The sequence below is a fragment of the Giraffa tippelskirchi genome, chromosome 14 (assembly GCF_054371585.1).
Source record: "Giraffa tippelskirchi isolate mGirTip1 chromosome 14, T2T-mGirTip1v1.2.pri, whole genome shotgun sequence".
NCBI lineage: Eukaryota > Metazoa > Chordata > Mammalia > Artiodactyla > Giraffidae > Giraffa > Giraffa tippelskirchi.
In genome coordinates this window covers 8,950,673-8,978,028 of record NC_137288.1, presented here as the reverse complement: position 1 = coordinate 8,978,028, position 27,356 = coordinate 8,950,673, and the positions used below count along the sequence as shown (strand labels likewise).

Sequence of the window (27,356 nt, the reverse complement as noted above, 5' to 3'; positions counted from 1 at the left end):
GTTTTGGGGAAGGGACCTCAGCACGAACCCCAGGAGATGATGTCACCTGCCGGCAACAGAACCCAACAGAACCCGCAGCCCGGGTATCCAGGCCTCCAGAGCGGAGAGGAGCCCCCAGCCAGTTCACTGGCTGCCAGGATGTTCTGCTGTTTGCCCCTGCCCAGAGGCCGGGGCCTCAGGAGTGCTCACAGGCAGTGTGCGCGGGCACCCTGTCAACGTTGGCTCAGGACACCCCCGAGAGGCCTCTGGCCCTTTGCCCGGAGAAACAGAAAGGTAACACGGGGAGCCCCAGGACGGACCAGGCCGCCTCTCCCATGCCACCCGGAAACAGCGGGTCCTTTGCCTGTGTGTGTGGATGCGGGTTTCTTGGGGTGTGTCTCCCTCAAGGAAGCCCAGGCGGATGTGGGGTCAGAAGCCTGCGGACAAGTTGTGTCCACACCCCAGGGGAGAGCAGGCTGGGCGGGATGGGGAGAGTGCGGGCAGCGGCGGCCGCCCAGGCGGACCTCACACCCTCAGGTGGGTCTCTTTCCTCCCGGGTGGGGATCTGAGCAGACACACGTCTCTGACCCTTCTGGGAAGAGAAGTTCGAGCAGGCAGAAGCAGTGGCTCCACTGCCCAGGCCCAGCTCGGAAAACTCCTAGCATGGCTGGCTGACGGTCACTGTCGTTGCAGAGCTTCCCACGTGATGAGGCCGAGGACGGGGACACCCCATCCACCTCCCGGAGGGAGGGGTCGGAGCACCACCCCCCCCCGCCCGTGAGGCCCAGTGCAGGCTCCAGGTGAGCGTGCCCACGGAGGCATCAGCCCCACCGGGGGAGAAGCGGAGGCGGGGAAGGCCTGCTGCCGAGACACCGCCCAGGATACACCCGGCGGCCCAGTCTGAGGCTGCCACGGAGCTCAGCACACCCGGCTCCGACCCAGAGTCCCGAGAACCCCGGCCTCTGAGGCAGCAGGAGGACCTGGAGCCCAGCACGCCAGAGCACAGAGGTGAGGACGCTGGGGCTGGTGCACGGGAGTGTGTGGGGAGGGGGTGCTGAGCTACACAGGGACGAGTCCCCGAAAGCTGCTGCTGGGCCTGCAGCAAGCGCTGGCCTCACACCCCCCCGCCCCCCATCTTGCACACTTCAGTCCCAAAAGACATCCGACGCTGGGTATTCTTTGGGAATCTCTTGGAAGCTTTCTGTCCCGGGAGACGCACATGCCAAGGCTGGCCTGTGGGCAAACTTTGCTTCTCCCCCAGCTCTAGCACTGGCCTCCAACTGGAACCAGGCTCCGCTTCCCAGACCTGTCCCTACAGAGGTGCTGGCTCCAGGTGCAGGACCCAGGGATCCACCGAGGGCAGATGGAGAACCGAGACTTGCCCTCGCAGAGACACCAGGCCAGCTGGGTACTGGCCAGCACACCGGGCAGATCGGATCTCCATGCCTGCAGGACCCCCAGCCCCAGGCACTGATGTCCCACCCCCTCAGCCAGAACCTCCACCTCCACGTGCACCTCTACCTGCTCGGGCTCTGGCAGGAGAACCCGAGGCAGAGGAGGAGTCACCGCCTCGGCAGGGAGAGCCTGCCCTGGCTCCCGCGCAACACCCAGACGCCCACGATGACTCACCCACCCCTGCAGGGAGAACGAGCCCCCGCTCTGGACAGACACCCAGAGCCCTTGCCGGAAACACCACGTCCAGGGGAGCGGTCGGCTCTGCAGCCTCCATCCCCGTCTGCTCACCGTGGACGCTGGCAACTCGGTCTGCCCCCAGGGGACATGGAGTTCCTTTCCCCTGAACTGCTTTGCATTTGCTTTGTTTCCACCTTTCTGGTGATGTTTTATTTTTTGTATGGTTTCCTGTACTTTTGTTGGTTAAGTTGGGATTAGTAAACTTTTTCATCATTGTTGCAATTTGGGAACACTGTTGTGTAACTCTGGTGATACTGTGTTACCATCACCACTTTGTAGTTTCAGACCCGTTTGATCTTTATGCCCCACCCCCCAACAAAGCCTGGATTCAAGGCAAGCACGCCCTGTTCATCCCTTCCCCCGATCCTGAACACAATTTCATCCTTTCTTTGTGCATTCCTTCCTATATTCTTGGTGTCCCCAATCAATGACTCTCAGTGAAATGACTGAAGGAGTGTTTTTTGGACTCTCCAACTACTGTAAGACTCCATTGGAGAGTTCTCATTTGTATGTCATTTGAACTAGCCTTTGATATCTGAAAGGACGGTGTACGTCCTTTCAAGATACCATGTGCCAAACGAAGCCCTTTTGGCAACTGCCATCATTATCTCCAGGCAGGCATTGCTGTGTCAAGGGTGACATCTCAGCCAGAAGGCAGAGGCTGAGCTCGTCTTGTTGCACCAGCTCCCAAAAGAAGCCAAGAAAGGGAGCTGGAACAACAAACCACCCCAACACCCAGGAAAGCGTTCTTCATGACAGAAGGCTAGAAAATGACCCAACATCCTTGTGGCCCAGAACCCCTCTAGAAAATCACTGTTCCATAAAAAAGAGAAACACATGGGAAGTTCCAAGGAGAGGCAATGCCCATGGCCCGTGTACTTGAGAGACGGCCTGACCGCTCCGGGGAAGACACGCACCGACGGAACCCCTTGGGAAACAGCAGTGATAGTCCTCACCGTCGTAAGGGTTTCCTCTGGGGACAACCTGCCCGGGGCACCACACGAGGGAGCAGACCGGCTTCTCTTCCTCTGCCCCCACACCATTCACTCATGAAGGCAGCTCAGGTGTTCTCATGCCCTGCCTGCCTGCCTGCCTGGCTCATCCGTGAGCTGTGACCACCTACAGGGCAGGACTCCACCTTCTCCTCTCTGTGTACCGTGAATCTGCACACAGTGGGCTTGCAGAACCTTAGGAGACTTGAGCCATTCCCACTCGAGCCAGAACCCTCCCCAGGAAGGAAAACAGCTGTGGAGTCGTTTTGGCCCCAGCACTGGTTCGAAAGCCTGGCGCCTCCTACAGCCTCTACGGTGTGAAGAGGGAGGTCCCTTCTGACAGAGCTTTCCGGGTCTCAGATCTAAGCTGTTGTTTCACTGTCAGCTGTGTCTCTTCCGTTGCAGCCAGGTGGGCCACGCTGCTCCAAAGGAGCTCACAAGCTGAGTTTCAAGGGAGGTATAGAGAGGACAGGGATGGCTACAACGTACTGCAAACTGAGTGAGGGTCCCCACAATCCTCAGCAAAGGTCTGTGGTGTGCAAGTGGGGAGTAGAGGGCCCCCAAGTTCCAAAGGAAGGGAGGTAGTCGGGAGCTAAAGCCCTTGGCCGCTGTGGTAGTAGCTGCAGATGGCAGCTCGTCCACAGTGCACTTCGAATGAGGTCATATGAGCGGGACTCTGGAAATGGCTCCGAAATCGGGAGAAAGGGGTCAGGGTATGTGGGAATCCGGCGGGGGTGGGGGGTGGATGAAGGAAGGTGTCCCTCCTCTCTCCAGTGCAATTTGGTTTGGTGAGTCTCAAAGCTACCAGATGGCACTTCCCAAGTCAGGCCCCCGCAGGAATCAGGGTGGGCTGCGTGCCTCGGCCCCTGCCACAGGGACAAGCCACACCAGTGGCCTCCCTGAGCTCCAATGGCCGGATCTGGGGGTTCTGTCTGGGTGCACACCTCCTTGCTGTGGCCAAGTTCCCCCCTTCTCTGAGCACCAGCTTCATCCTCTCGAATGAGGACATCGATTGCTACCTTGGCACGTTACTCTCTTCATCCTGTGAAGACTCATTAGGCTTATCCTACAATTACTAGCTGGCCCGAAGAGATATCTCCTGAATCCAGATTAAGCTGGAGTCTCCCAGGCTCATCTGGCATGTCTTCCCTGAAGTCTGCCAAAACCCACACCCTTGCATTTCCAGGGACTCCCCTTAGCCAGCTGGGCAGAAAACCCAGCATGGTTCAAACAAGCTGACAGACAAGCGGGAGAGGACTCACGGGCAGACGGCTTCCCTCAGGTCTCGGGTGGAGCTCTGGGACCACAGCAGCAACGGGCCATCCCAGGCCCTGGGCTCAGCAGCGCCCTCATTCTCAGGCCGGCGGCTCTGCCCTGAGGGGAGCAGGAAGGTCACCAACTGCCGCAGGCGGGCCTCACGCCCCTCCCACTGCTGGAGCCTGACCTCCCCCGGCCCCACCCCTTCCCCTACCCCAGCAGGACGACAGCTCGTCTTCCCCTGGCTTCCAACGGGAGGCCCGGCCCTGGGCCCCGATTGGGCACTGCCCCAGCCCGGAGCCAATCACAGTGGCCAGGGAGGTGGAACGCACCGATTGGCCAGGGCCAGGTCATGTGACCATACTCCCCAGGAAACTCAAATATTACCAAGGTTCCCTAAGAAACCAATGAACAGAATTATCCAGTAAAGGCAAACCGTGCTTTTTAATGTGGCCAATGTCACAGAAGAAAAAAAAAAAAATGCTTCACAATGAACTGCTCAAGGAAGCTACTAAATAAACTTTCAGAAAAGTTTAGTAGTTTTTTTTTTTTTTTTTTAATAGGGTGACGGAGAGCTATACCTTTCCCGTCTATGTGAATTTAGGTTTAAACTAGATTTCCCTTGGCTATTATATAAGACAAAAAAACCCACATCCTCCCCTTTCACTCCCCCCCACCCCCAAAAAGTGTTTTAATCTATAGAATTTTTGTGTCCTCAGTTGTGTCTGATTCGCGGCAACTCACGAACTCTACACAGCCAGGCTCTTCCGTCCATGGAATTCAGGGCAATTTTTTCTGTCCCAGTAAATGCCCACCCTGGGTGATCCAAAGGCAAGGGCTCAGAGGCTCCTGAGAGACTAACTCCTTTCAGCTGAGCACAGAGCTGGCTCCTCACTGGGATGCCTGTGGCCTGGGGCTCCCTGAGGGGAGAGCAGCACTCGCCCCACCGTGTGGTCACTGCTGGAAGTGCAGGCTGCTCCTCACTCCCCCTTGACAGTGTCCCTGAGGGCAGAACAGTGTGAATCGAATCAAGGTGGAAATGCAAACTCCAATGCAACCAAACTCCCCACAAGGTCTCTAAAACCACTCAGGAACAGGGAATTGGAAACTGCAGGGGATGACAGGAATGGAGATGGAGACTTGACACCTTACACCGAGTTCACTTCCAGTTATCCCTAGACAAACTTTCCATGAAAACTTGTCACAAATCTCGAAGAACAATGAGCAGAAACCGGACACGTGCTTTGAGTCTTCACACACAAAACTAAAAGCCAGTCCACAAAAAAAAAAAAAAACCAGAGAATACAGTGGACTTTGCAAAATCAAAGATATCTACTGTGGGAAAGACCTCACGACAAAAGCAAAAGACAGGTCATACATCGCGAGACGAATGAGTGGAAACACAAAGCTTATCAAGGATGTGTCTCCAAACAGACAAAGAACACCAACGCAACAAGCCTGTGAAAACTAGGGAAAGGTCTGAAGGGACACCAGACTGAGGAAGACACACACAGAGGATCCCGGATGATGTCCAGCACTGAGGGCCTGAAGAAACAACAGTCTAGTTGCACCCCCTCAGGCCTGTGTGACCGTGGATGAGGCCTCTGTTTCCCGGTGGCTCTGAGAGATGGACAGGGAGGAAGGGGAAGAGAAGTCACTTGCATTTCTAATACTCACAGCAAAGTCTTCCAACGAGAAGGGAATTATCACCCCCACTGACAATGCCATTCACTGAAGTGATACCCACCAGTCCATCTAACCCAGAAGGGAAGGATGGACCTGTTCTCACAAAACGGCGAGAGATGGAAGAAGGAAGATCAAGCCCACACCAATCACTGGAAAGAGAAGCTGTGCTCAGGGCTTGAAAGAATTCCTATTGGGAAAATGATGTCACAGCCCCACAAGGCAATCCACAGCTTCGATGCTATTCCTCCCAAAATGCCAATGCATTTTCGCACCGAACAAAGAATTGCAAAAGGGGTACGGAGACAGAAAAGAGCCTAAACTGTCAATACAATCCGACGAAGAAGCCCCGATACGGACATCCAAGGTTGTGTGAAAGGAAATTAGACGACCAAACTAGGATCCTCAGGAGAGTATCGGAGAAGGCAATGGTGACCCACTCCAGTACTCTTGCCTGGAAAACGTCCTGGACGGAGGAGCCTGGTAGGCTGCAGGCCATGGGGTCACGCAGAGTCAGACACGACTGAAGTGACTTAGCCGCAGCAGCAGCAGCAGGACAGTATGCTATTGGGAATACAACAACACACACAGATCCAGATCGATGGAATAAAGTGGAGGGTCCAGAAACAAACCCCAGCATCCATGGTCAACTCATCTCTGACACAGAAGGGGAGAATATCCAAATGGGAACAAGAAAGCCTCTTCAATCAATGTCCATGGGAAAACCAGACAGCTACATCTGAAGAACGCTATTGGTTTTGATCTCATACCACCTCAATATAGGGGGAAAACCTCACCCTAAAGACTGATGTTATGAGATAGCTAGAAAGAAGCGTAGGTCAAAGGCTCCTTAACATCAGAGTCTCCTTGCCATTTGCTGGGCGGAGGTCGAAATGGGTCTCTTCAAGTAAGGCAAAGAGGTACACGAAGTACACCCATGGGTTTCCATCCAATGGAACCTCTTCACAACAGAGAAGCTAAGCATTCACAAATGCAAAAGATAGGAAACAGAACATGAGAGACTCCTTGCAAGTGGTGTATCTGAGAAGGGGTTCATATGGAAAGAGACGAAGAATGCACAGCACTCAGATTCCAAGAAACAACACCACCACCACCCTTGACCCTTCCCCCATGACCAACTCCGACCTAAAGCCTTTCTCTCCCTCTAACCTATCCCTAAAACATAACCCTCATCTAATCATATACATGTGCATCCCTAGCATCCATCCATCCACACACGAGAGAGAAAGAGGAAGACACAGACGGAACTGAGAAAGGAAAAGAGAGGGACACAGCCAGAGAGAGACACGGAACCAAAGAGAGGAAAGGAGTCGACGGTCCAGACTTTTCCTCAATCTGCCTCGAAGGTAGAAGCAATGACAGCGCCCTTCCACCCCAGAAGGGGGAAAAGGACGGAAGGTTTGGAGAGGAAAAGACAAGAACGCAGGGAGCCATTAGAAGCTCAGCCACCCGCAGAAGCCGAGCTGGGACACTTGAACAGAATCTCAATGGAAACAGAGGAGCAGAAAGTTGGCTACTCTTTTCTATAAGAGAGGGAGACCTTCGAGTCTTCCTTTCGGTCCTCCAACTTGGATGCGGGGTCTCAAAACAGTCAGGAGGGGGAGTGCCTTTTCCTGGGTACCACGGCACATCCAGGCCTCGTTCTGCCCCATTCTGTGCTGTGTCAGCCCTGGATGGAATCTTTCTTTCTGAAGTCTCAGCGCACAAGCTCCACGTGATATCGGCCCCAGGTGGAAAGGCATGGAGCTGCTCGTAGGCCGACAGACCTAGGAAGCAGATGGGAGAATGACCACCACTCTGCAGATGGAGAGACTGGGGCAACCCTGAGGGGCATATGCTTGTCCAGGGCCACACCACTTATGAGAAGAAGGAGCCTGGTCTGAGAGCAGTGGGGTCCTCGGAGCTCAGGCCCTGGCTGAACCCAGGCCTCCCCAGGGCTGTGGGCTGGGCTGTGTGGGTGTCACTGTGCCTGCACATGGCCTAAGGGGGGTGGTCGAGCAGTCAGAAACCCAGAGATTCCCTTGGGAAGTTTTGGGGAAGGGACCTCAGCACGAACCCCAGGAGATGATGTCACCTGCCGGCAACAGAACCCAACAGAACCCGCAGCCCGGGTATCCAGGCCTCCAGAGCGGAGAGGAGCCCCCAGCCAGTTCACTGGCTGCCAGGATGTTCTGCTGTTTGCCCCTGCCCAGAGGCCGGGGCCTCAGGAGTGCTCACAGGCAGTGTGCGCGGGCACCCTGTCGACGTTGGCTCAGGACACCCCCGAGAGGCCTCTGGCCCTTTGCCCGGAGAAACAGAAAGGTAACACGGGGAGCCCCAGGACGGACCAGGCCGCCTCTCCCATGCCACCCGGAAACACCGGGTCCTTTGCCTGTGTGTGTGGATGCGGGTTTCTTGGGGTGTGTCTCCCTCAAGGAAGCCCAGGCGGATGTGGGGTCAGAAGCCTGCGGACAAGTTGTGTCCACACCCCAGGGGAGAGCAGGCTGGGCGGGATGGGGAGAGTGCGGGCAGCGGCGGCCGCCCAGGCGGACCTCACACCCTCAGGTGGGTCTCTTTCCTCCCGGGTGGGGATCTGAGCAGACACACGTCTCTGACCCTTCTGGGAAGAGAAGTTCGAGCAGGCAGAAGCAGCGGCTCCACTGCCCAGGCCCAGCTCGGAAAACTCCTAGCATGGCTGGCTGACGGTCACTGTCGTTGCAGAGCTTCCCACGTGATGAGGCCGAGGACGGGGACACCCCATCCACCTCCCGGAGGGAGGGGTCGGAGCACCCCCCCCCCGCCCGTGAGGCCCAGTGCAGGCTCCAGGTGAGCGTGCCCACGGAGGCATCAGCCCCACCGGGGGAGAAGCGGAGGCGGGGAAGGCCTGCTGCCGAGACACCGCCCAGGATACACCCGGCGGCCCAGTCTGAGGCTGCCACGGAGCTCAGCACACCCGGCTCCGACCCAGAGTCCCGAGAACCCCGGCCTCTGAGGCAGCAGGAGGACCTGGAGCCCAGCACGCCAGAGCACAGAGGTGAGGACGCTGGGGCTGGTGCACGGGAGTGTGTGGGGAGGGGGTGCTGAGCTACACAGGGACGAGTCCCCGAAAGCTGCTGCTGGGCCTGCAGCAAGCGCTGGCCTCACACCCCCCCGCCCCCCATCTTGCACACTTCAGTCCCAAAAGACATCCGACGCTGGGTATTCTTTGGGAATCTCTTGGAAGCTTTCTGTCCCGGGAGATGCACATGCCAAGGCTGGCCTGTGGGCAAACTTTGCTTCTCCCCCAGCTCTAGCACTGGCCTCCAACTGGAACCAGGCTCCGCTTCCCAGACCTGTCCCTACAGAGGTGCTGGCTCCAGGTGCAGGACCCAGGGATCCACCGAGGGCAGATGGAGAACCGAGACTTGCCCTCGCAGAGACACCAGGCCAGCTGGGTACTGGCCAGCACACCGGGCAGATCGGATCTCCATGCCTGCAGGACCCCCAGCCCCAGGCACTGATGTCCCACCCCCTCAGCCAGAACCTCCACCTCCACGTGCACCTCTACCTGCTCGGGCTCTGGCAGGAGAACCCGAGGCAGAGGAGGAGTCACCGCCTCGGCAGGGAGAGCCTGCCCTGGCTCCCGCGCAACACCCAGACGCCCACGATGACTCACCCACCCCTGCAGGGAGAACGAGCCCCCGCTCTGGACAGACACCCAGAGCCCTTGCCGGAAACACCACGTCCAGGGGAGCGGTCGGCTCTGCAGCCTCCATCCCCGTCTGCTCACCGTGGACGCTGGCAACTCGGTCTGCCCCCAGGGGACATGGAGTTCCTTTCCCCTGAACTGCTTTGCATTTGCTTTGTTTCCACCTTTCTGGTGATGTTTTATTTTTTGTATGGTTTCCTGTACTTTTGTTGGTTAAGTTGGGATTAGTAAACTTTTTCATCATTGTTGCAATTTGGGAACACTGTTGTGTAACTCTGGTGATACTGTGTTACCATCACCACTTTGTAGTTTCAGACCCGTTTGATCTTTATGCCCCACCCCCCAACAAAGCCTGGATTCAAGGCAAGCACGCCCTGTTCATCCCTTCCCCCGATCCTGAACACAATTTCATCCTTTCTTTGTGCATTCCTTCCTATATTCTTGGTGTCCCCAATCAATGACTCTCAGTGAAATGACTGAAGGAGTGTTTTTTGGACTCTCCAACTACTGTAAGACTCCATTGGAGAGTTCTCATTTGTACGTCATTTGAACTAGCCTTTGATATCTGAAAGGACGGTGTACGTCCTTTCAAGATACCATGTGCCAAACGAAGCCCTTTTGGCAACTGCCATCATTATCTCCAGGCAGGCATTGCTGTGTCAAGGGTGACATCTCAGCCAGAAGGCAGAGGCTGAGCTCGTCTTGTTGCACCAGCTCCCAAAAGAAGCCAAGAAAGGGAGCTGGAACAACAAACCACCCCAACACCCAGGAAAGCGTTCTTCATGACAGAAGGCTAGAAAATGACCCAACATCCTTGTGGCCCAGAACCCCTCTAGAAAATCACTGTTCCATAAAAAAGAGAAACACATGGGAAGTTCCAAGGAGAGGCAATGCCCATGGCCCGTGTACTTGAGAGACGGCCTGACCGCTCCGGGGAAGACACGCACCGACGGAACCCCTTGGGAAACAGCAGTGATAGTCCTCACCGTCGTAAGGGTTTCCTCTGGGGACAACCTGCCTGGGGCACCACACGAGGGAGCAGACCGGCTTCTCTTCCTCTGCCCCCACACCATTCACTCATGAAGGCAGCTCAGGTGTTCTCATGCCCTGCCTGCCTGCCTGCCTGGCTCATCCGTGAGCTGTGACCACCTACAGGGCAGGACTCCACCTTCTCCTCTCTGTGTACCGTGAATCTGCACACAGTGGGCTTGCAGAACCTTAGGAGACTTGAGCCATTCCCACTCGAGCCAGAACCCTCCCCAGGAAGGAAAACAGCTGTGGAGTCATTTTGGCCCCAGCACTGGTTCGAAAGCCTGGCGCCTCCTACAGCCTCTACGGTGTGAAGAGGGAGGTCCCTTCTGACAGAGCTTTCCGGGTCTCAGATCTAAGCTGTTGTTTCACTGTCAGCTGTGTCTCTTCCGTTGCAGCCAGGTGGGCCACGCTGCTCCAAAGGAGCTCACAAGCTGAGTTTCAAGGGAGGTATAGAGAGGACAGGGATGGCTACAACGTACTGCAAACTGAGTGAGGGTCCCCACAATCCTCAGCAAAGGTCTGTGGTGTGCAAGTGGGGAGTAGAGGGCCCCCAAGTTCCAAAGGAAGGGAGGTAGTCGGGAGCTAAAGCCCTTGGCCGCTGTGGTAGTAGCTGCAGATGGCAGCTCGTCCACAGTGCACTTCGAATGAGGTCATATGAGCGGGACTCTGGAAATGGCTCCGAAATCGGGAGAAAGGGGTCAGGGTATGTGGGAATCCGGCGGGGGTGGGGGGTGGATGAAGGAAGGTGTCCCTCCTCTCTCCAGTGCAATTTGGTTTGGTGAGTCTCAAAGCTACCAGATGGCACTTCCCAAGTCAGGCCCCCGCAGGAATCAGGGTGGGCTGCGTGCCTCGGCCCCTGCCACAGGGACAAGCCACACCAGTGGCCTCCCTGAGCTCCAATGGCCGGATCTGGGGGTTCTGTCTGGGTGCACACCTCCTTGCTGTGGCCAAGTTCCCCCCTTCTCTGAGCACCAGCTTCATCCTCTCGAATGAGGACATCGATTGCTACCTTGGCACGTTACTCTCTTCATCCTGTGAAGACTCATTAGGCTTATCCTACAATTACTAGCTGGCCCGAAGAGATATCTCCTGAATCCAGATTAAGCTGGAGTCTCCCAGGCTCATCTGGCATGTCTTCCCTGAAGTCTGCCAAAACCCACACCCTTGCATTTCCAGGGACTCCCCTTAGCCAGCTGGGCAGAAAACCCAGCATGGTTCAAACAAGCTGACAGACAAGCGGGAGAGGACTCACGGGCAGACGGCTTCCCTCAGGTCTCGGGTGGAGCTCTGGGACCACAGCAGCAACGGGCCATCCCAGGCCCTGGGCTCAGCAGCGCCCTCATTCTCAGGCCGGCGGCTCTGCCCTGAGGGGAGCAGGAAGGTCACCAACTGCCGCAGGCGGGCCTCACGCCCCTCCCACTGCTGGAGCCTGACCTCCCCCGGCCCCACCCCTTCCCCTACCCCAGCAGGACGACAGCTCGTCTTCCCCTGGCTTCCAACGGGAGGCCCGGCCCTGGGCCCCGATTGGGCACTGCCCCAGCCCGGAGCCAATCACAGTGGCCAGGGAGGTGGAACGCACCGATTGGCCAGGGCCAGGTCATGTGACCATACTCCCCAGGAAACTCAAATATTACCAAGGTTCCCTAAGAAACCAATGAACAGAATTATCCAGTAAAGGCAAACCGTGCTTTTTAATGTGGCCAATGTCACAGAAGAAAAAAAAAAAAATGCTTCACAATGAACTGCTCAAGGAAGCTACTAAATAAACTTTCAGAAAAGTTTAGTAGTTTTTTTTTTTTTTTTTTTAATAGGGTGACGGAGAGCTATACCTTTCCCGTCTATGTGAATTTAGGTTTAAACTAGATTTCCCTTGGCTATTATATAAGACAAAAAAACCCACATCCTCCCCTTTCACTCCCCCCCACCCCCAAAAAGTGTTTTAATCTATAGAATTTTTGTGTCCTCAGTTGTGTCTGATTCGCGGCAACTCACGAACTCTACACAGCCAGGCTCTTCCGTCCATGGAATTCAGGGCAATTTTTTCTGTCCCAGTAAATGCCCACCCTGGGTGATCCAAAGGCAAGGGCTCAGAGGCTCCTGAGAGACTAACTCCTTTCAGCTGAGCACAGAGCTGGCTCCTCACTGGGATGCCTGTGGCCTGGGGCTCCCTGAGGGGAGAGCAGCACTCGCCCCACCGTGTGGTCACTGCTGGAAGTGCAGGCTGCTCCTCACTCCCCCTTGACAGTGTCCCTGAGGGCAGAACAGTGTGAATCGAATCAAGGTGGAAATGCAAACTCCAATGCAACCAAACTCCCCACAAGGTCTCTAAAACCACTCAGGAACAGGGAATTGGAAACTGCAGGGGATGACAGGAATGGAGATGGAGACTTGACACCTTACACCGAGTTCACTTCCAGTTATCCCTAGACAAACTTTCCATGAAAACTTGTCACAAATCTCGAAGAACAATGAGCAGAAACCGGACACGTGCTTTGAGTCTTCACACACAAAACTAAAAGCCAGTCCACAAAAAAAAAAAAAAACCAGAGAATACAGTGGACTTTGCAAAATCAAAGATATCTACTGTGGGAAAGACCTCACGACAAAAGCAAAAGACAGGTCATACATCGCGAGACGAATGAGTGGAAACACAAAGCTTATCAAGGATGTGTCTCCAAACAGACAAAGAACACCAACGCAACAAGCCTGTGAAAACTAGGGAAAGGTCTGAAGGGACACCAGACTGAGGAAGACACACACAGAGGATCCCGGATGATGTCCAGCACTGAGGGCCTGAAGAAACAACAGTCTAGTTGCACCCCCTCAGGCCTGTGTGACCGTGGATGAGGCCTCTGTTTCCCGGTGGCTCTGAGAGATGGACAGGGAGGAAGGGGAAGAGAAGTCACTTGCATTTCTAATACTCACAGCAAAGTCTTCCAACGAGAAGGGAATTATCACCCCCACTGACAATGCCATTCACTGAAGTGATACCCACCAGTCCATCTAACCCAGAAGGGAAGGATGGACCTGTTCTCACAAAACGGCGAGAGATGGAAGAAGGAAGATCAAGCCCACACCAATCACTGGAAAGAGAAGCTGTGCTCAGGGCTTGAAAGAATTCCTATTGGGAAAATGATGTCACAGCCCCACAAGGCAATCCACAGCTTCGATGCTATTCCTCCCAAAATGCCAATGCATTTTCGCACCGAACAAAGAATTGCAAAAGGGGTACGGAGACAGAAAAGAGCCTAAACTGTCAATACAATCCGACGAAGAAGCCCCGATACGGACATCCAAGGTTGTGTGAAAGGAAATTAGACGACCAAACTAGGATCCTCAGGAGAGTATCGGAGAAGGCAATGGTGACCCACTCCAGTACTCTTGCCTGGAAAACGTCCTGGACGGAGGAGCCTGGTAGGCTGCAGGCCATGGGGTCACGCAGAGTCAGACACGACTGAAGTGACTTAGCCGCAGCAGCAGCAGCAGGACAGTATGCTATTGGGAATACAACAACACACACAGATCCAGATCGATGGAATAAAGTGGAGGGTCCAGAAACAAACCCCAGCATCCATGGTCAACTCATCTCTGACACAGAAGGGGAGAATATCCAAATGGGAACAAGAAAGCCTCTTCAATCAATGTCCATGGGAAAACCAGACAGCTACATCTGAAGAACGCTATTGGTTTTGATCTCATACCACCTCAATATAGGGGGAAAACCTCACCCTAAAGACTGATGTTATGAGATAGCTAGAAAGAAGCGTAGGTCAAAGGCTCCTTAACATCAGAGTCTCCTTGCCATTTGCTGGGCGGAGGTCGAAATGGGTCTCTTCAAGTAAGGCAAAGAGGTACACGAAGTACACCCATGGGTTTCCATCCAATGGAACCTCTTCACAACAGAGAAGCTAAGCATTCACAAATGCAAAAGATAGGAAACAGAACATGAGAGACTCCTTGCAAGTGGTGTATCTGAGAAGGGGTTCATATGGAAAGAGACGAAGAATGCACAGCACTCAGATTCCAAGAAACAACACCACCACCACCCTTGACCCTTCCCCCATGACCAACTCCGACCTAAAGCCTTTCTCTCCCTCTAACCTATCCCTAAAACATAACCCTCATCTAATCATATACATGTGCATCCCTAGCATCCATCCATCCACACACGAGAGAGAAAGAGGAAGACACAGACGGAACTGAGAAAGGAAAAGAGAGGGACACAGCCAGAGAGAGACACGGAACCAAAGAGAGGAAAGGAGTCGACGGTCCAGACTTTTCCTCAATCTGCCTCGAAGGTAGAAGCAATGACAGCGCCCTTCCACCCCAGAAGGGGGAAAAGGACGGAAGGTTTGGAGAGGAAAAGACAAGAACGCAGGGAGCCATTAGAAGCTCAGCCACCCGCAGAAGCCGAGCTGGGACACTTGAACAGAATCTCAATGGAAACAGAGGAGCAGAAAGTTGGCTACTCTTTTCTATAAGAGAGGGAGACCTTCGAGTCTTCCTTTCGGTCCTCCAACTTGGATGCGGGGTCTCAAAACAGTCAGGAGGGGGAGTGCCTTTTCCTGGGTACCACGGCACATCCAGGCCTCGTTCTGCCCCATTCTGTGCTGTGTCAGCCCTGGATGGAATCTTTCTTTCTGAAGTCTCAGCGCACAAGCTCCACGTGATATCGGCCCCAGGTGGAAAGGCATGGAGCTGCTCGTAGGCCGACAGACCTAGGAAGCAGATGGGAGAATGACCACCACTCTGCAGATGGAGAGACTGGGGCAACCCTGAGGGGCATATGCTTGTCCAGGGCCACACCACTTATGAGAAGAAGGAGCCTGGTCTGAGAGCAGTGGGGTCCTCGGAGCTCAGGCCCTGGCTGAACCCAGGCCTCCCCAGGGCTGTGGGCTGGGCTGTGTGGGTGTCACTGTGCCTGCACATGGCCTAAGGGGGGTGGTCGAGCAGTCAGAAACCCAGAGATTCCCTTGGGAAGTTTTGGGGAAGGGACCTCAGCACGAACCCCAGGAGATGATGTCACCTGCCGGCAACAGAACCCAACAGAACCCGCAGCCCGGGTATCCAGGCCTCCAGAGCGGAGAGGAGCCCCCAGCCAGTTCACTGGCTGCCAGGATGTTCTGCTGTTTGCCCCTGCCCAGAGGCCGGGGCCTCAGGAGTGCTCACAGGCAGTGTGCGCGGGCACCCTGTCGACGTTGGCTCAGGACACCCCCGAGAGGCCTCTGGCCCTTTGCCCGGAGAAACAGAAAGGTAACACGGGGAGCCCCAGGACGGACCAGGCCGCCTCTCCCATGCCACCCGGAAACAGCGGGTCCTTTGCCTGTGTGTGTGGATGCGGGTTTCTTGGGGTGTGTCTCCCTCAAGGAAGCCCAGGCGGATGTGGGGTCAGAAGCCTGCGGACAAGTTGTGTCCACACCCCAGGGGAGAGCAGGCTGGGCGGGATGGGGAGAGTGCGGGCAGCGGCGGCCGCCCAGGCGGACCTCACACCCTCAGGTGGGTCTCTTTCCTCCCGGGTGGGGATCTGAGCAGACACACGTCTCTGACCCTTCTGGGAAGAGAAGTTCGAGCAGGCAGAAGCAGCGGCTCCACTGCCCAGGCCCAGCTCGGAAAACTCCTAGCATGGCTGGCTGACGGTCACTGTCGTTGCAGAGCTTCCCACGTGATGAGGCCGAGGACGGGGACACCCCATCCACCTCCCGGAGGGAGGGGTCGGAGCACCCCCCCCCCGCCCGTGAGGCCCAGTGCAGGCTCCAGGTGAGCGTGCCCACGGAGGCATCAGCCCCACCGGGGGAGAAGCGGAGGCGGGGAAGGCCTGCTGCCGAGACACCGCCCAGGATACACCCGGCGGCCCAGTCTGAGGCTGCCACGGAGCTCAGCACACCCGGCTCCGACCCAGAGTCCCGAGAACCCCGGCCTCTGAGGCAGCAGGAGGACCTGGAGCCCAGCACGCCAGAGCACAGAGGTGAGGACGCTGGGGCTGGTGCACGGGAGTGTGTGGGGAGGGGGTGCTGAGCTACACAGGGACGAGTCCCCGAAAGCTGCTGCTGGGCCTGCAGCAAGCGCTGGCCTCACACCCCCCCGCCCCCCATCTTGCACACTTCAGTCCCAAAAGACATCCGACGCTGGGTATTCTTTGGGAATCTCTTGGAAGCTTTCTGTCCCGGGAGATGCACATGCCAAGGCTGGCCTGTGGGCAAACTTTGCTTCTCCCCCAGCTCTAGCACTGGCCTCCAACTGGAACCAGGCTCCGCTTCCCAGACCTGTCCCTACAGAGGTGCTGGCTCCAGGTGCAGGACCCAGGGATCCACCGAGGGCAGATGGAGAACCGAGACTTGCCCTCGCAGAGACACCAGGCCAGCTGGGTACTGGCCAGCACACCGGGCAGATCGGATCTCCATGCCTGCAGGACCCCCAGCCCCAGGCACTGATGTCCCACCCCCTCAGCCAGAACCTCCACCTCCACGTGCACCTCTACCTGCTCGGGCTCTGGCAGGAGAACCCGAGGCAGAGGAGGAGTCACCGCCTCGGCAGGGAGAGCCTGCCCTGGCTCCCGCGCAACACCCAGACGCCCACGATGACTCACCCACCCCTGCAGGGAGAACGAGCCCCCGCTCTGGACAGACACCCAGAGCCCTTGCCGGAAACACCACGTCCAGGGGAGCGGTCGGCTCTGCAGCCTCCATCCCCGTCTGCTCACCGTGGACGCTGGCAACTCGGTCTGCCCCCAGGGGACATGGAGTTCCTTTCCCCTGAACTGCTTTGCATTTGCTTTGTTTCCACCTTTCTGGTGATGTTTTATTTTTTGTATGGTTTCCTGTACTTTTGTTGGTTAAGTTGGGATTAGTAAACTTTTTCATCATTGTTGCAATTTGGGAACACTGTTGTGTAACTCTGGTGATACTGTGTTACCATCACCACTTTGTAGTTTCAGACCCGTTTGATCTTTATGCCCCACCCCCCAACAAAGCCTGGATTCAAGGCAAGCACGCCCTGTTCATCCCTTCCCCCGATCCTGAACACAATTTCATCCTTTCTTTGTGCATTCCTTCCTATATTCTTGGTGTCCCCAATCAATGACTCTCAGTGAAATGACTGAAGGAGTGTTTTTTGGACTCTCCAACTACTGTAAGACTCCATTGGAGAGTTCTCATTTGTACGTCATTTGAACTAGCCTTTGATATCTGAAAGGACGGTGTACGTCCTTTCAAGATACCATGTGCCAAACGAAGCCCTTTTGGCAACTGCCATCATTATCTCCAGGCAGGCATTGCTGTGTCAAGGGTGACATCTCAGCCAGAAGGCAGAGGCTGAGCTCGTCTTGTTGCACCAGCTCCCAAAAGAAGCCAAGAAAGGGAGCTGGAACAACAAACCACCCCAACACCCAGGAAAGCGTTCTTCATGACAGAAGGCTAGAAAATGACCCAACATCCTTGTGGCCCAGAACCCCTCTAGAAAATCACTGTTCCATAAAAAAGAGAAACACATGGGAAGTTCCAAGGAGAGGCAATGCCCATGGCCCGTGTACTTGAGAGACGGCCTGACCGCTCCGGGGAAGACACGCACCGACGGAACCCCTTGGGAAACAGCAGTGATAGTCCTCACCGTCGTAAGGGTTTCCTCTGGGGACAACCTGCCTGGGGCACCACACGAGGGAGCAGACCGGCTTCTCTTCCTCTGCCCCCACACCATTCACTCATGAAGGCAGCTCAGGTGTTCTCATGCCCTGCCTGCCTGCCTGCCTGGCTCATCCGTGAGCTGTGACCACCTACAGGGCAGGACTCCACCTTCTCCTCTCTGTGTACCGTGAATCTGCACACAGTGGGCTTGCAGAACCTTAGGAGACTTGAGCCATTCCCACTCGAGCCAGAACCCTCCCCAGGAAGGAAAACAGCTGTGGAGTCATTTTGGCCCCAGCACTGGTTCGAAAGCCTGGCGCCTCCTACAGCCTCTACGGTGTGAAGAGGGAGGTCCCTTCTGACAGAGCTTTCCGGGTCTCAGATCTAAGCTGTTGTTTCACTGTCAGCTGTGTCTCTTCCGTTGCAGCCAGGTGGGCCACGCTGCTCCAAAGGAGCTCACAAGCTGAGTTTCAAGGGAGGTATAGAGAGGACAGGGATGGCTACAACGTACTGCAAACTGAGTGAGGGTCCCCACAATCCTCAGCAAAGGTCTGTGGTGTGCAAGTGGGGAGTAGAGGGCCCCCAAGTTCCAAAGGAAGGGAGGTAGTCGGGAGCTAAAGCCCTTGGCCGCTGTGGTAGTAGCTGCAGATGGCAGCTCGTCCACAGTGCACTTCGAATGAGGTCATATGAGCGGGACTCTGGAAATGGCTCCGAAATCGGGAGAAAGGGGTCAGGGTATGTGGGAATCCGGCGGGGGTGGGGGGTGGATGAAGGAAGGTGTCCCTCCTCTCTCCAGTGCAATTTGGTTTGGTGAGTCTCAAAGCTACCAGATGGCACTTCCCAAGTCAGGCCCCCGCAGGAATCAGGGTGGGCTGCGTGCCTCGGCCCCTGCCACAGGGACAAGCCACACCAGTGGCCTCCCTGAGCTCCAATGGCCGGATCTGGGGGTTCTGTCTGGGTGCACACCTCCTTGCTGTGGCCAAGTTCCCCCCTTCTCTGAGCACCAGCTTCATCCTCTCGAATGAGGACATCGATTGCTACCTTGGCACGTTACTCTCTTCATCCTGTGAAGACTCATTAGGCTTATCCTACAATTACTAGCTGGCCCGAAGAGATATCTCCTGAATCCAGATTAAGCTGGAGTCTCCCAGGCTCATCTGGCATGTCTTCCCTGAAGTCTGCCAAAACCCACACCCTTGCATTTCCAGGGACTCCCCTTAGCCAGCTGGGCAGAAAACCCAGCATGGTTCAAACAAGCTGACAGACAAGCGGGAGAGGACTCACGGGCAGACGGCTTCCCTCAGGTCTCGGGTGGAGCTCTGGGACCACAGCAGCAACGGGCCATCCCAGGCCCTGGGCTCAGCAGCGCCCTCATTCTCAGGCCGGCGGCTCTGCCCTGAGGGGAGCAGGAAGGTCACCAACTGCCGCAGGCGGGCCTCACGCCCCTCCCACTGCTGGAGCCTGACCTCCCCCGGCCCCACCCCTTCCCCTACCCCAGCAGGACGACAGCTCGTCTTCCCCTGGCTTCCAACGGGAGGCCCGGCCCTGGGCCCCGATTGGGCACTGCCCCAGCCCGGAGCCAATCACAGTGGCCAGGGAGGTGGAACGCACCGATTGGCCAGGGCCAGGTCATGTGACCATACTCCCCAGGAAACTCAAATATTACCAAGGTTCCCTAAGAAACCAATGAACAGAATTATCCAGTAAAGGCAAACCGTGCTTTTTAATGAGGCCAATGTCACAGAAAAAAAAAAAAAATGCTTCACAATGAACTGCTCAAGGAAGCTACTAAATAAACTTCCAGAAAAGTTTAGTAGTTTTTTTTTTTTTTTTAATAGGGTGACGGAGAGCTATACCTTTCCCGTCTATGTGAATTTAGGTTTAAACTAGATTTCCCTTGGCTATTATATAAGACAAAAAAACCCACATCCCCCCCTTTCACTCCCCCCCACCCCCAAAAAGTGTTTTAATCTATAGAATTTTTGTGTCCTCAGTTGTGTCTGATTCGCGGCAACTCACGAACTCTACACAGCCAGGCTCTTCCGTCCATGGAATTCAGGGCAATTTTTTCTGTCCCAGTAAATGCCCACCCTGGGTGATCCAAAGGCAAGGGCTCAGAGGCTCCTGAGAGACTAACTCCTTCCAGCTGAGCACAGAACTGGCTCCTCACTGGGATGCCTGTGGCCTGGGGCTCCCTGAGGGGAGAGCAGCACTCGCCCCACCGTGTGGTCACTGCTGGAAGTGCAGGCTGCTCCTCACTCCCCCTTGACAGTGTCCCTGAGGGCAGAACAGTGTGAATCGAATCAAGGTGGAAATGCAAACTCCAATGCAACCAAACTCCCCACAAGGTCTCTAAAACCACTCAGGAACAGGGAATTGGAAACTGCAGGGGATGACAGGAATGGAGATGGAGACTTGACACCTTACACCGAGTTCACTTCCAGTTATCCCTAGACAAACTTTCCATGAAAACTTGTCACAAATCTCGAAGAACAATGAGCAGAAACCGGACACGTGCTTTGAGTCTTCACACACAAAACTAAAACCCAGTCCACAAAAAAAAAAACCCAGAGAATACAGTGGACTTTGCAAAATCAAAGATATCTACTGTGGGAAAGACCTCATGACAAAAGCAAAAGACAGGTCATACATCGCGAGACGAATGAGTGGAAACACAAAGCTTATCAAGGATGTGTCTCCAAACAGACAAAGAACACCAACACAACAAGCCTGTGAAAACTAGGGAAAGGTCTGAAGGGACACCAGACTGAGGAAGACACACACAGAGGATCCCGGATGATGTCCAGCACTGAGGGCCTGAAGAAACAACAGTCTAGTTGCACCCCCTCAGGCCTGTGTGACCGTGGATGAGGCCTCTGTTTCCCGGTGGCTCTGAGAGATGGACAGGGAGGAAGGGGAAGAGAAGTCACTTGCATTTCTAATACTCACAGCAAAGTCTTCCAACGAGAAGGGAATTATCACCCCCACTGACAATGCCATTCACTGAAGTGATACCCACCAGTCCATCTAACCCAGAAGGGAAGGATGGACCTGTTCTCACAAAACGGCGAGAGATGGAAGAAGGAAGATCAAGCCCACACCAATCACTGGAAAGAGAAGCTGTGCTCAGGGCTTGAAAGAATTCCTATTGGGAAAATGATGTCACAGCCCCACAAGGCAATCCACAGCTTCGATGCTATTCCTCCCAAAATGCCAATGCATTTTCGCACCGAACAAAGAATTGCAAAAGGGGTACGGAGACAGAAAAGAGCCTAAACTGTCAATACAATCCGACGAAAAAGCCCCGATACGGACATCCAAGGTTGTGTGAAAGGAAATTAGACGACCAAACTAGGATCCTCAGGAGAGTATCGGAGAAGGCAATGGTGACCCACTCCAGTACTCTTGCCTGGAAAACGTCCTGGACGGAGGAGCCTGGTAGGCTGCAGGCCATGGGGTCACGCAGAGTCAGACACGACTGAAGTGACTTAGCCGCAGCAGCAGCAGCAGGACAGTATGCTATTGGGAATACAACAACACACACAGATCCAGATCGATGGAATAAAGTGTAGGGTCCAGAAACAAACCCCAGCATCCATGGTCAACTCATCTCTGACACAGAAGGGGAGAATATCCAAATGGGAACAAGAAAGCCTCTTCAATCAATGTCCATGGGAAAACCAGACAGCTACATCTGAAGAACGCTATTGGTTTTGATCTCATACCACCTCAATATAGGGGGAAAACCTCACCCTAAAGACTGATGTCATGAGATAGCTAGAAAGAAGCGTAGGTCAAAGGCTCCTTAACATCAGAGTCTCCTTGCCATTTGCTGGGCGGAGGTCGAAATGGGTCTCTTCAAGTAAGGCAAAGAGGTACACGAAGTACACCCATGGGTTTCCATCCAATGGAACCTCTTCACAACAGAGAAGCTAAGCATTCACAAATGCAAAAGATAGGAAACAGAACATGAGAGACTCCTTGCAAGTGGTGTATCTGAGAAGGGGTTCATATGGAAAGAGACGAAGAATGCACAGCACTCAGATTCCAAGAAACAACACCACCACCACCCTTGACCCTTCCCCCATGACCAACTCCGACCTAAAGCCTTTCTCTCCCTCTAACCTATCCCTAAAACATAACCCTCATCTAATCATATACATGTGCATCCCTAGCATCCATCCATCCACACACGAGAGAGAAAGAGGAAGACACAGACGGAACTGAGAAAGGAAAAGAGAGGGACACAGCCAGAGAGAGACACGGAACCAAAGAGAGGAAAGGAGTCGACGGTCCAGACTTTTCCTCAATCTGCCTCGAAGGTAGAAGCAATGACAGCGCCCTTCCACCCCAGAAGGGGGAAAAGGACGGAAGGTTTGGAGAGGAAAAGACAAGAACGCAGGGAGCCATTAGAAGCTCAGCCACCCGCAGAAGCCGAGCTGGGACACTTGAACAGAATCTCAATGGAAACAGAGGAGCAGAAAGTTGGCTACTCTTTTCTATAAGAGAGGGAGACCTTCGAGTCTTCCTTTCGGTCCTCCAACTTGGATGCGGGGTCTCAAAACAGTCAGGAGGGGGAGTGCCTTTTCCTGGGTACCACGGCACATCCAGGCCTCGTTCTGCCCCATTCTGTGCTGTGTCAGCCCTGGATGGAATCTTTCTTTCTGAAGTCTCAGCGCACAAGCTCCACGTGATATCGGCCCCAGGTGGAAAGGCATGGAGCTGCTCGTAGGCCGACAGACCTAGGAAGCAGATGGGAGAATGACCACCACTCTGCAGATGGAGAGACTGGGGCAACCCTGAGGGGCATATGCTTGTCCAGGGCCACACCACTTATGAGAAGAAGGAGCCTGGTCTGAGAGCAGTGGGGTCCTCGGAGCTCAGGCCCTGGCTGAACCCAGGCCTCCCCAGGGCTGTGGGCTGGGCTGTGTGGGTGTCACTGTGCCTGCACATGGCCTAAGGGGGGTGGTCGAGCAGTCAGAAACCCAGAGATTCCCTTGGGAAGTTTTGGGGAAGGGACCTCAGCACGAACCCCAGGAGATGATGTCACCTGCCGGCAACAGAACCCAACAGAACCCGCAGCCCGGGTATCCAGGCCTCCAGAGCGGAGAGGAGCCCCCAGCCAGTTCACTGGCTGCCAGGATGTTCTGCTGTTTGCCCCTGCCCAGAGGCCGGGGCCTCAGGAGTGCTCACAGGCAGTGTGCGCGGGCACCCTGTCGACGTTGGCTCAGGACACCCCCGAGAGGCCTCTGGCCCTTTGCCCGGAGAAACAGAAAGGTAACACGGGGAGCCCCAGGACGGACCAGGCCGCCTCTCCCATGCCACCCGGAAACACCGGGTCCTTTGCCTGTGTGTGTGGATGCGGGTTTCTTGGGGTGTGTCTCCCTCAAGGAAGCCCAGGCGGATGTGGGGTCAGAAGCCTGCGGACAAGTTGTGTCCACACCCCAGGGGAGAGCAGGCTGGGCGGGATGGGGAGAGTGCGGGCAGCGGCGGCCGCCCAGGCGGACCTCACACCCTCAGGTGGGTCTCTTTCCTCCCGGGTGGGGATCTGAGCAGACACACGTCTCTGACCCTTCTGGGAAGAGAAGTTCGAGCAGGCAGAAGCAGTGGCTCCACTGCCCAGGCCCAGCTCGGAAAACTCCTAGCATGGCTGGCTGACGGTCACTGTCGTTGCAGAGCTTCCCACGTGATGAGGCCGAGGACGGGGACACCCCATCCACCTCCCGGAGGGAGGGGTCGGAGCACCACCCCCCCGCCCGTGAGGCCCAGTGCAGGCTCCAGGTGAGCGTGCCCACGGAGGCATCAGCCCCACCGGGGGAGAAGCGGAGGCGGGGAAGGCCTGCTGCCGAGACACCGCCCAGGATACACCCGGCGGCCCAGTCTGAGGCTGCCACGGAGCTCAGCACACCCGGCTCCGACCCAGAGTCCCGAGAACCCCGGCCTCTGAGGCAGCAGGAGGACCTGGAGCCCAGCACGCCAGAGCACAGAGGTGAGGACGCTGGGGCTGGTGCACGGGAGTGTGTGGGGAGGGGGTGCTGAGCTACACAGGGACGAGTCCCCGAAAGCTGCTGCTGGGCCTGCAGCAAGCGCTGGCCTCACACCCCCCGCCCCCCATCTTGCACACTTCAGTCCCAAAAGACATCCGACGCTGGGTATTCTTTGGGAATCTCTTGGAAGCTTTCTGTCCCGGGAGACGCACATGCCAAGGCTGGCCTGTGGGCAAACTTTGCTTCTCCCCCAGCTCTAGCACTGGCCTCCAACTGGAACCAGGCTCCGCTTCCCAGACCTGTCCCTACAGAGGTGCTGGCTCCAGGTGCAGGACCCAGGGATCCACCGAGGGCAGATGGAGAACCGAGACTTGCCCTCGCAGAGACACCAGGCCAGCTGGGTACTGGCCAGCACACCGGGCAGATCGGATCTCCATGCCTGCAGGACCCCCAGCCCCAGGCACTGATGTCCCACCCCCTCAGCCAGAACCTCCACCTCCACGTGCACCTCTACCTGCTCGGGCTCTGGCAGGAGAACCCGAGGCAGAGGAGGAGTCACCGCCTCGGCAGGGAGAGCCTGCCCTGGCTCCCGCGCAACACCCAGACGCCCACGATGACTCACCCACCCCTGCAGGGAGAACGAGCCCCCGCTCTGGACAGACACCCAGAGCCCTTGCCGGAAACACCACGTCCAGGGGAGCGGTCGGCTCTGCAGCCTCCATCCCCGTCTGCTCACCGTGGACGCTGGCAACTCGGTCTGCCCCCAGGGGACATGGAGTTCCTTTCCCCTGAACTGCTTTGCATTTGGTTTGTTTCCACCTTTCTGGTGATGTTTTATTTTTTGTATGGTTTCCTGTACTTTTGTTGGTTAAGTTGGGATTAGTAAACTTTTTCATCATTGTTGCAATTTGGGAACACTGTTGTGTAACTCTGGTGATACTGTGTTACCATCACCACTTTGTAGTTTCAGACCCGTTTGATCTTTATGCCCCACCCCCAAACAAAGCCTGGATTCAAGGCAAGCACGCCCTGTTCATCCCTTCCCCCGATCCTGAACACAATTTCATCCTTTCTTTGTGCATTCCTTCCTATATTCTTGGTGTCCCCAATCAATGACTCTCAGTGAAATGACTGAAGGAGTGTTTTTTGGACTCTCCAACTAGTGTAAGACTCCATTGGTGAGTTCTCATTTGTATGTCATTTGAACTAGCCTTTGATATCTGAAAGGACGGTGTACGTCCTTTCAAGATACCATGTGCCAAACGAAGCCCTTTTGGCAACTGCCATCATTATCTCCAGGCAGGCATTGCTGTGTCAAGGGTGACATCTCAGCCAGAAGGCAGAGGCTGAGCTCGTCTTGTTGCACCAGCTCCCAAAAGAAGCCAAGAAAGGGAGCTGGAACAACAAACCACCCCAACACCCAGGAAAGCGTTCTTCATGACAGAAGGCTAGAAAATGACCCAACATCCTTGTGGCCCAGAACCCCTCTAGAAAATCACTGTTCCATAAAAAAAGAGAAACACATGGGAAGTTCCAAGGAGAGGCAATGCCCATGGCCCGTGTACTTGAGAGACGGCCTGACCGCTCCGGGGAAGACACGCACCGACGGAACCCCTTGGGAAACAGCAGTGATAGTCCTCACCGTCGTAAGGGTTTCCTCTGGGGACAACCTGCCCGGGGCACCACACGAGGGAGCAGACCGGCTTCTCTTCCTCTGCCCCCACACCATTCACTCATGAAGGCAGCTCAGGTGTTCTCATGCCCTGCCTGCCTGCCTGCCTGGCTCATCCGTGAGCTGTGACCACCTACAGGGCAGGACTCCACCTTCTCCTCTCTGTGTACCGTGAATCTGCACACAGTGGGCTTGCAGAACCTTAGGAGACTTGAGCCATTCCCACTCGAGCCAGAACCCTCCCCAGGAAGGAAAACAGCTGTGGAGTCATTTTGGCCCCAGCACTGGTTCGAAAGCCTGGCGCCTCCTACAGCCTCTACGGTGTGAAGAGGGAGGTCCCTTCTGACAGAGCTTTCCGGGTCTCAGATCTAAGCTGTTGTTTCACTGTCAGCTGTGTCTCTTCCGTTGCAGCCATGTGGGCCACGCTGCTCCAAAGGAGCTCACAAGCTGAGTTTCAAGGGAGGTATAGAGAGGACAGGGATGGCTACAACGTACTGCAAACTGAGTGAGGGTCCCCACAATCCTCAGCAAAGGTCTGTGGTGTGCAAGTGGGGAGTAGAGGGCCCCCAAGTTCCAAAGGAAGGGAGGTAGTCGGGAGCTAAAGCCCTTGGCCGCTGTGGTAGTAGCTGCAGATGGCAGCTCGTCCACAGTGCACTTCGAATGAGGTCATATGAGCGGGACTCTGGAAATGGCTCCGAAATCGGGAGAAAGGGGTCAGGGTATGTGGGAATCCGGCGGGGGTGGGGGGTGGATGAAGGAAGGTGTCCCTCCTCTCTCCAGTGCAATTTGGTTTGGTGAGTCTCAAAGCTACCAGATGGCACTTCCCAAGTCAGGCCCCCGCAGGAATCAGGGTGGGCTGCGTGCCTCGGCCCCTGCCACAGGGACAAGCCACACCAGTGGCCTCCCTGAGCTCCAATGGCCGGATCTGGGGGTTCTGTCTGGGTGCACACCTCCTTGCTGTGGCCAAGTTCCCCCCTTCTCTGAGCACCAGCTTCATCCTCTCGAATGAGGACATCGATTGCTACCTTGGCACGTTACTCTCTTCATCCTGTGAAGACTCATTAGGCTTATCCTACAATTACTAGCTGGCCCGAAGAGATATCTCCTGAATCCAGATTAAGCTGGAGTCTCCCAGGCTCATCTGGCATGTCTTCCCTGAAGTCTGCCAAAACCCACACCCTTGCATTTCCAGGGACTCCCCTTAGCCAGCTGGGCAGAAAACCCAGCATGGTTCAAACAAGCTGACAGACAAGCGGGAGAGGACTCACGGGCAGACGGCTTCCCTCAGGTCTCGGGTGGAGCTCTGGGACCACAGCAGCAACGGGCCATCCCAGGCCCTGGGCTCAGCAGCGCCCTCATTCTCAGGCCGGCGGCTCTGCCCTGAGGGGAGCAGGAAGGTCACCAACTGCCGCAGGCGGGCCTCACGCCCCTCCCACTGCTGGAGCCTGACCTCCCCCGGCCCCACCCCTTCCCCTACCCCAGCAGGACGACAGCTCGTCTTCCCCTGGCTTCCAACGGGAGGCCCGGCCCTGGGCCCCGATTGGGCACTGCCCCAGCCCGGAGCCAATCACAGTGGCCAGGGAGGTGGAATGCACCGATTGGCCAGGGCCAGGTCATGTGACCATACTCCCCAGGAAACTCAAATATTACCAAGGTTCCCTAAGAAACCAATGAACAGAATTATCCAGTAAAGGCAAACCGTGCTTTTTAATGAGGCCAATGTCACAGAAAAAAAAAAATGCTTCACAATGAACT

At 55.7% G+C, this 27,356-nt stretch overlaps 3 protein-coding genes and 2 long non-coding RNA genes across 5 annotated transcripts in view; 4 read left to right on the top strand and 1 right to left on the bottom strand.

Moving 5' to 3' along the window:
- The window catches only part of LOC145534148 (uncharacterized), a 770,273-nt gene that overhangs the window by 391,873 nt on the left and 351,044 nt on the right, over positions 1 to 27,356 (bottom strand). The window contains exons 45-48 of the long non-coding RNA XR_014074274.1: positions 26,870 to 26,981; positions 19,227 to 19,338; positions 11,576 to 11,687; positions 3,926 to 4,037 (exon numbers count right to left, since the gene is read on the bottom strand). This is a non-coding gene — a long non-coding RNA (uncharacterized LOC145534148). The remainder of the gene's footprint in view (positions 1 to 3,925; positions 4,038 to 11,575; positions 11,688 to 19,226; positions 19,339 to 26,869; positions 26,982 to 27,356) is intronic.
- Positions 68 to 1,898, top strand: LOC145534178 (uncharacterized). Its single transcript, XR_014074313.1, has 3 exons — positions 68 to 273; positions 673 to 987; positions 1,241 to 1,898. It is a non-coding gene; the product is annotated as an uncharacterized LOC145534178 (long non-coding RNA).
- LOC145534001 (uncharacterized) lies at positions 7,255 to 9,548 on the top strand. The gene is made up of 3 exons (XM_081561363.1): positions 7,255 to 7,925; positions 8,325 to 8,637; positions 8,891 to 9,548. Exons 1-3 carry the CDS (start codon positions 7,689 to 7,691, stop codon positions 9,517 to 9,519), a joined length of 1,179 nt encoding a protein of 392 aa, XP_081417489.1. The 5' UTR covers positions 7,255 to 7,688; the 3' UTR covers positions 9,520 to 9,548.
- Positions 15,377 to 17,199, top strand: LOC145534098 (uncharacterized). Its single transcript, XM_081561468.1, has 3 exons — positions 15,377 to 15,576; positions 15,976 to 16,288; positions 16,542 to 17,199. Exons 1-3 carry the CDS (start codon positions 15,442 to 15,444, stop codon positions 17,168 to 17,170), a joined length of 1,077 nt encoding a protein of 358 aa, XP_081417594.1. The 5' UTR covers positions 15,377 to 15,441; the 3' UTR covers positions 17,171 to 17,199.
- Positions 19,766 to 24,836, top strand: LOC145533945 (uncharacterized). Its single transcript, XM_081561296.1, has 3 exons — positions 19,766 to 23,219; positions 23,619 to 23,931; positions 24,184 to 24,836. The coding sequence occupies exons 1-3, from the start codon at positions 22,983 to 22,985 to the stop codon at positions 24,810 to 24,812; spliced, it is 1,179 nt and encodes a 392-aa protein (XP_081417422.1). The 5' UTR covers positions 19,766 to 22,982; the 3' UTR covers positions 24,813 to 24,836.